Raw genomic sequence first — 8,326 nt, 5'->3', positions numbered from 1 at the left:
AGTTGTGATGTCACAAATCAAGCTCAGAGAGGCCTCTGAGCTTGATTTGTGACATCCCCTTAAAATCAGATTAATGAGAACAGAAACTTTCCACTTTCAGCAAATGAAAGTGAAAAACAGCCTTTTAGTGTCAAACTCTGCACATACATCATTCTGCACAGTGAAGCTCAAACATCCAACTGAAGGACCAAGAAGAAAAAACATTTCTGAGTGGAGGGAGACTTTAAAAATTTATCTGAAGCTAAAATGAAGCTTCAGCTGTCCAAATAAGTCAAATCAAGTAAATATCTTTCAACGTTATAGTCTTTTTAGTGCCAAAGTCCCTCTTTTTATTATACTTCCATCGCAGCTCAACAGGGAAACACTGTCCAAGGAAACACAAAGAGGGAATTTGATGCAAAAAAGACTGTAAATGTGGCAGATATCCACTTGATATGATTAACTCAGATGCTGGAGCCTCATATAAGCTTCAGATAAATTTTTAAATGCATTTATGCACAAAATGACTGTGTGGACAATCACTTACAGTTAAAGCGCATCTGAAAGGGATCTTTTAAGTGTGATCAGGAGGAATGATTACAGCGAGGAAAACCTTTCAGTGCTCATATGGACACCTGACTGTTGTTTTAAGACAGACTTAAAAACTGTGAACCTATCCTTTAACCCATCCTTTGTGTGTATGTAGTGAAATGTGCACAGGTGTAAGTGATTTCTAAATTGTGTAGTGTTTCTGTCATGGGGCAGCACAGCAGCTTTGTGTCAACAGTCCTGGATTTGAATCAGACTGAAGGCTTTCATGTACATACATTTTGTCCAGGTGTTAAGGTGAACTTGAATCTCTGAACTACAGACAGTTTACAGTGTAAATGTGTTTTTTTTAATATATGTGTATATGTGTGTGTCTGCCAAAGCTTCCCTGCCTTTGGCCCAACAGATGTTGGAATACATTTCATACACAAGAGAAAGCAAAAATGAAAATGGAAAGGCATGATGTCTTGTCGTGTTTATTTTAGTGTGAGGCAGTGTTCCACTTTGACAAAACGATAACGGATTTTCCGGGGGAATCCCCTGATGTAACAGATGTAACTTTTGAGACAATAATAAAAAAAAAAATCCCAAAGAAACCCCAAACAAAAAAAAAATATTGCCAATTTGTAATAACCATTTTGAATACAGTGTTACAGTGTACAAATAGCTGAGAATATAAATACAAATTCTTTGACATGTGTTCAATATTACACTATAAAAAACTACATCATCTGACCAATAAAACATTAAATTCACAAGAAAATAATACAAGGTAATACAAGGTGAAAATACCAGTTTATCTTTTGACACATTTCAATTCCAAACAAGATCAAACTATTTTTCAAATACTTTTTTTTTCCACAAGCTTACAGTTATGCAATAATGGAGTGCATCATTTCAATAAGAAGTTTGCACTGCACAGGTGGTCAAGCTGTTGGAAAAACAACCATTTTTCCCCACAGTAAGGCCAAATTGGTTCATCAGGTCAGAAGCAAACACAGTAAGTTACAGATTATTAGATGCTACTAGCTTTTTTTTCTGCATTTAATTCTACTATTTTTATTGATATTTTACTGCTGTTTATTCATTTTTTGTAAAGCACTTTCATAGACAGTGTAACAGCGTGTGAAATGTGCTATACAAATGAAGTAGCTTTGCGAGGCTTTCTACAGTATGTAAATGAAGTGGCAGCTGAAGTTAAGATGCAAGAACTATCAGTCCATCTGTACATTTTCTATACCTGCTGCTGCTATGTTGAGGTTAAGCCAAAAACAGTAACATGGCCTGATGTATTTCAAATATACCCCATAATAAAAAGGAGACACTTGTTATATTGTGGATTGAGATATTTAAATAGTCAACAATTTCACATTTTTTGTTTATTTTATTAAAAACTACAAATTCCTCTCTTTTTTCCCCCTAAACCCAATTCGGCCTGAAATGAGATAAACCAAGAAAACAGCTAGAAATGCTAAATTTAATCATCATGACAGGCCAACTTAAGCCTTACTGGAGCAAAGAGAGATTGTGAAAAAGCAGTAAACACAAACATAACTCACTTAAAGCAAAAGCACACATGTGGTTTAGAGGCAACTGGCAATGTGGGCAAGACTTGGCTAGCTGTGCTAATGGAAACCAGGTTGATGAACCGTAGCATTACTAATGAAACCTGGCTACTGAGGCTACATATGAGTATAAACATTTGAGTAAAATTCAATAGCTTAATGAGATGAGCCTGTGAACATTTTCAATGCAAATTAAACATTCATTACTCGCTTAAATACTTGCAATGGACTTACATGTATGTGACGTGTGAGAAGCAAGCAGCTGTTGACTGTGCAAATGCAGAAAATCCCTTTCGACTTCCCAATAAGACAGCGTTGTACTTGACTCAGCATGATGGCACAGACTTCACTCCATTTCAGTATCATTTCAATTCATGTCCTGTCTATCACAATGTACGACAACTTTTCAAAGGAATCGTTTGTTCAAGTAAAAATTACGCGACAATTCAGATGTAACATAAAAACACTCGTCGGCACGTGTAAACGCCAACGGTATGATTGAGAGCCTTTTCAATCGAAGGCTGTCTCGGGTTGGTTGCAGGCCACGGGGCACATCACATCCCTGGGCGTTTCATCTTTAGGCACACCTGCGTTCAGAGGACTTCCAGTATGAGATACTCCCTCCCTATCAGCCACTTGTCTGCTTTTACCACACTGATTATAGGATTGCAAATCAGTGGCAGCTTTACAAAACATCTCCTCGCCGGCATCATTTGATACCTCCCCCATCATTTCAGAATAAACAAAGGTGCTATGAGGTAAACAAGAGTCTGATTGCAAAGGAAGGTGACACTGTCTATTGTAAAGCTCTGTGTTCTGTGAAATTAAATCACAGGACACTCTGTCCAATGCATTAGAGCAAAGACGTTGTGATTTACTGCTGGGAAAATCACCGCTGGATGAATTTGAAAATATTTTGTGTTTTACTTGGGTTTGACTGAGACTCTGGACTTTTTCAGTTATTTCCCCATCTGTCAAAGGAAGGCTTAGAGCCATTTCTGACCTTTTTTGCCATGATAAGGCCATAATGCTGCTACTGTCTCTAACCTCTGATGCGGACATGAGTACATTCTTTTTGTAATATGGTGAGGAATCTCTTTCAGAGTCCTTCTCAGTTTGAGGACAAGAAACGATAGCAGCTCTGTTCTCTCTGTACGCGTCAGGCATCTTTAATTCAAGGCTTTCTGTGTCCAGAGACCTACTTCTCCTGTCTAGAGACAATGGATTAGGCATGGACTGGCTGACTCTTGTAAGGCCTAGGTGCCGTGGGAGACTAGCAATTGCCCATGTATTACTTATCAGGTTCTGTTCATACAGGTCTAACATTTGATAGTCACATTCAGCAAATGCGTCTTTTTGTAGGTAGCTTTCTTCAAATTCCTGATAGGGCGATGAGATGTCCTCCTCCAGTTCCATGTGAATCTGCTCATCGTATTCACCCTCGTTATGCATATCCACTACATCGAATGTGACTATGGTAGGTAAGGCCTGCATATTTGGGGTGAAAGCAGAGTTTGTCTCTAAACCGTCCACACTGTTGTGCAAGTTACTCAGCATCTGAGAGTGTTTTGTGTAGTCCACAAGTGCTTGTGAGAAACACACAGCTTGTCCATCATCCAAATCATTGTTACAATCTGGAGACTGAGAATTGATATTTTTGTACGGCAAAGCCACAGGCTTGTTTTCCTCAAGATGCTGCTCTTTGGGTTCACAAAACGCTTCAAAATCTGGGTTGGATGTGCTTCCGAATGATATGCTGCTGTGCCTTTTCTCACAGTCAGCATTTATGGATTTTGTTATTTTTTCAGAGGAAGCGAGCATATCTCCCTTTTCATCAAATACATCTGGTTCAATATTATTCTTGTTGACTGACGCTTGTGGCTTTGAATTCAAATTACAGTTTTTCTTCAAGCCTATTTCCTGCAGACCCACCGTGTTTCGTGCCAACTCTGAGGATTTACCGCACGTGCTCGGCATCTCTAGAAAGTCGTGAACTTGATACAGTTCAGTGCTTATTTGTAATCGATTAATCTCTGGAGCAAAGGCGGAATCTGTCACATCTTCTGGCTCGCTTACATATTCGCTCTGTTTGGAAGTGGGCAGCTTTGATTTGTTTTCGTAATGTGGACTGATAAGACTCTCGTCTGGTGCGAAAAGTTCATAGAGGGCATCACCGCTGTAACTGTCCCTGGGCAATCTGTCTGTCCTTAGTCTGTCTGATTTTTCTTGTCCTTCATCTGGACCCGGGGTAGTTGAATCATAGTAGCCCTCATCACTATTTGGAACTGACTCTTGATGCTCACTCTGAGGAGTTAACACATCAGCAATGGAAGTGTCCATGCCACTGGCTTGTTGTGCACTGTTACTGTTCAGTAAGTCCATATTGTGAGAACTTGTCAGGTCAGTAGTCATATCCGTGTGGTCTTGGTTACAAGTGCAGCAAATTTCCTCTGACGTGTTATTTCCCCAGAATTCCTGAAGACACTCCTCATCCAAATCTTCGGGCGAGGCCATTTCCTCGCCGCCACCTTGATAAGTGAGATAGCAAGAGGCCCTCTTTCCTCCATTCCTACTCCTTTCTCCAGAAACCGTGCTCTCTGTAATGCTGTCGTCTTCTTGATCTGCAATTATGTCCCCGCAGCCAGTGAGTGAATCAAAGCTCTTTAATGACGCAACTTCTCCAAAAATCAGGTTGAGCTGATCGGATGAGCCAGCAGGCGCTTCAGCCTTCAGTACAGGCTCGGGCATCATCTCAAGTTTCAGACAGGGCTCGCTGTGTCCTCTGGAACTCTCCTTGTATTCACTGGAAACTATGGCCATCAAATTCATTTCCTCCATTTGATCATCACACATCTGATCATCGAGCTCAGATTTCGGGCTCTCTTTCTCTACGCTCTTCTCTAAGGCCATCGCATCAGCATCAATACATTCAGGACCGATGGAAATATCACATATAACATTTTCAAAATCAGGCACGTCAGGTTCAGATCCCAGGCACTCTGTGACAAACTGGTTGGTGTTATCCTGGACAACAGGAACCTCTTTCTTGCAGTGAGAAGAGGACATTGCAATCATTTCAGTTTTGTCCGATCCAACATTTCTGTGGCTTCTGTGATGCTTAAAACTGTTGAAAAGACTCCTAAAACCCCTTTTCTGCCGGGTGAGGGTCAGTGATTTCTGGTCAGCAGCGGGGTGACTACATTCATTTTGACAGCTACTGTGGAGCTCTCCAGCCGAGTCCCTCTGGCTGTGGTACTCAAAATCTCCAGCTGAGGTGTACCCACTTCTCAGATTGTCATCATGACTAACCTTACTTAGCCCATCATGTGTTCTGCTTTTGCACATTCCTTTCTTGGAAGACCACTTGTTCAGATTTTTACTCCTGCCTCCAAAAAAACTCGGTAAGATACAGATGCTTTTGCGAACTCCAAAGAAAGTCAGCGCAGTCCTCCTAAATTTCCCTGATTTCTGAGATTTCGCGGTAGTGTTCATCGTATCTGAGTGAAGCTCTTCCGTTATGTCATCAGGGCCACATCGTGAGGGATGTCCAGGGCTGACTGTGGCTAAATCTTTCATGTCATTCGGAAGCTCATCTACCTTGCGAGACGCCATGGCTACCACGTTTACAGAAGCATGAGACTGACAGAAGGCATAGCAGCAGAATCTTCTCAATCAGCTCACTGGATGACAGCGGTGAATTTGTCCTCCATCTGATATAAGCCCTGTATTGAGAAAGTGGAGACCAAAATCAATGATCAATTAAAATGTAACACTAAACACATTGATTTAAAGCAAAAACATTGCATTTCAACATTATTTCCATCAGGCGGTTGGTATTCCAGTGTCCAAAACACCCATCATGTCATCTGTATCACTGTGGCCACAAGCCTGTTTTACTTTTGCCATCCACTGATGTAATCTAACATAAACAGATGGTGAAAAAACAAGTTTTGCTCTCTTCTCTTTGCCTCCATGTCTTGGGGTGTGTGCTATTACTACTATTGAAAATTAGAGTCATATAATTGACATAATCACAACAAACATTTTAGTCTGCTAAAATATACAAAAGAAATTATTACTTCATATTTTATAAATTATTCTTAGAGTCAGTGTGGATTTTCTCGAGCCTCTGTGTCAATTGTCTGTATGATGCGTTCCACTGTGTGAGCTGTGATTTGTCTGGCCATGTGTGCTTTTCCTCTCATACAGCATCTGTGACATGCAGTGATTTCACCTGGCATTGGACACAGGCTCCCAACTTTGCTGGCTTCATTCCAGTTTTTATATATTGGATGTTTTATCTTGGTCCATTATGGCCAATTAAGTGTTATTTTGTTGCATGTTTCTCTGTAAAGTCAAGAGCCAAGCCTTTGTGAAGAAAAGTCATATAAATAAATGTAAAAATGTTGGTTTGCGTAAAATAATTGTGCTGTTAAACACAGTTAAATGCTTACATTGACAAAATTTTACATTATTTTTGTTTTCACATATACATACCTCACACTCTATTGAAGTGCCTCTGCTTCTGTGTTTTTTGTTTTGTGTATATATTTTGTATGTAGTGTGTCATGTATATATTATTTTGTGGCAGAATAAAACTTAACCAAACCAATAAATATAGACTTACAGTGCTGTATACCTAAACTTGCATGCAAGTATGGACACTAAACATTATGTTAATGTTTTGAAAAATGACACGTTACATTAACACAATTATTTGTAATTTCACATTTGCACATCACATGTATCGTTTTTACTGTGAACTTTTACATTTTACATTCACAGTCAATATCTTGTATAATTCCATAGCTCTTCTCAATTGGAATATATTTTTTACTATATTACCATATCACATTTTAATTGTAAATTTGTATTTATATAGTTATATCACCTATCTTTCGTAGTGGTACTTTTCTCTTTATCTCCTATTTTTGGACTGTTATGCACCACAACACCAAGGCAAATATCTTGTATGTGTAAACCTACTTGGCAATAAACCTGTCTGTTGAGACAGACTAAGGTAAGACTATCCACTGCATGTACGTGTTGTCACACAAAATCACCTACATAAGAGAAAAACTGACACAAATTAAACCACGGGCCCCTATTTGATAAGACTTTGTCCCAGAGTCCCCCATCTGATAAGATTTTTGCTATTTGAGGTTTTATTATAGAGAGTGTATGAAATCCATGAACAAAAAAGTCATACATTGTCATTGTTACTTATGGATGGAATTATAGTGAAAATAAATTATACTCCTTTTTGCTGGGGACCCCTGGAGGTTCCCGGACCGCACTTTGAGAACCACAGCTTCATGCTACAGCTGTGGTCGCTCGGTCACAATAAAGACCAGAGGTGGTGGGTAAAAAATACTCCAAATTTGAGTTTTCATGAGTGCCTCGGCAAAGAAAAGGTCAACTAAAGGTACTACAGGCAGTTTATATAAAACTCAGTCCAACTAACAAACCTTCGTAGAGCCAGTTTGAGTCATTTGTTCTCAGGTGTAAACAAACTAACCCCTGATGCCACATTAGCACAACCTAACGATGCAGGGTTAACGTTAGCTAACACAGACACAAAGTAAACAAACTTACCAAACACAGCCCGGAGCTAAATGTTTGTTTGTCAACCTGGAGACCTCTCACTGCGAGGTTTCTTCAACTTTCGGTACCTGCAGCTGGTTTGTAGTCGACACGGGGCCGCGGAGTAGCTTTAACCAGACACGGTCTCATTTGTCTCCAGCTAACGCTCCCGTTACAGGCTGTAATGTTGCTGTTAGCGGTGGCTGATGTTAAACCACATTGCAGCTAAACGGCACTGTGAAAAAACATGCATCAGCTACACATTATTGTGTCTATTTTAGCCATGCATGTCGATTTGAGTTCAAATGTTCTCAAAAACGCCAGCGTTTAAATGCTGGATGATGACGTCCTCTCGCCACTTCTCAGGTGATTTTTTTCCCCAAATCTCCTTTTGGTGACTCTCCTTCTCGGCGCATACTAGTGACGCAACACGTGTGTTATAGGTTTACAATACGATAGTGGAATGAGAGACAAGCTCACATCATCACTTAATTATCATTATTATTGTCTTAGCTAAGGTTCATATTTTTAAATGTAAGTTTGCCAACATAAAAACTCTTTTCTCAGTTTTACATAAAGAATGTGAGCAGCACTTACAGACCATTAAATCTTGCACTAATAAGAAAGCTGTAAAAATTGTTAATGAGTGT

At 39.7% G+C, this 8,326-nt stretch overlaps 1 protein-coding gene across 1 annotated transcript; it reads right to left on the bottom strand.

The window, feature by feature from the left end:
• Positions 1-988: 988 nt before the first annotated feature.
• amer1 (APC membrane recruitment protein 1) lies at positions 989-8,108 on the bottom strand. Its single transcript, XM_067607690.1, has 2 exons — positions 7,689-8,108; positions 989-5,815 (listed from the first exon to the last, which is right to left on the bottom strand). The coding sequence occupies exon 2, from the start codon at positions 5,703-5,705 to the stop codon at positions 2,604-2,606; it is 3,102 nt and encodes a 1,033-aa protein (XP_067463791.1). The 5' UTR covers positions 5,706-5,815; positions 7,689-8,108; the 3' UTR covers positions 989-2,603.
• Positions 8,109-8,326: the final 218 nt, after the last annotated feature.

The sequence above is a fragment of the Thunnus thynnus genome, chromosome 13, assembly GCF_963924715.1.
Source record: "Thunnus thynnus chromosome 13, fThuThy2.1, whole genome shotgun sequence".
In the NCBI taxonomy this organism is placed as follows: Eukaryota; Metazoa; Chordata; class Actinopteri; order Scombriformes; family Scombridae; genus Thunnus; species Thunnus thynnus.
The sequence above is the reverse complement of the archived record's forward strand: the minus strand, read 5'-3'. Positions and strand labels throughout refer to the sequence as shown.

Bases quoted from the DNA above. Each gene is read 5' to 3' on its own strand.
- amer1 (XM_067607690.1), bottom strand. From the start codon at position 5,705: ATGGCGTCTCGCAAGGTAGATGAGCTTCCGAATGACATGAAAGATTTA.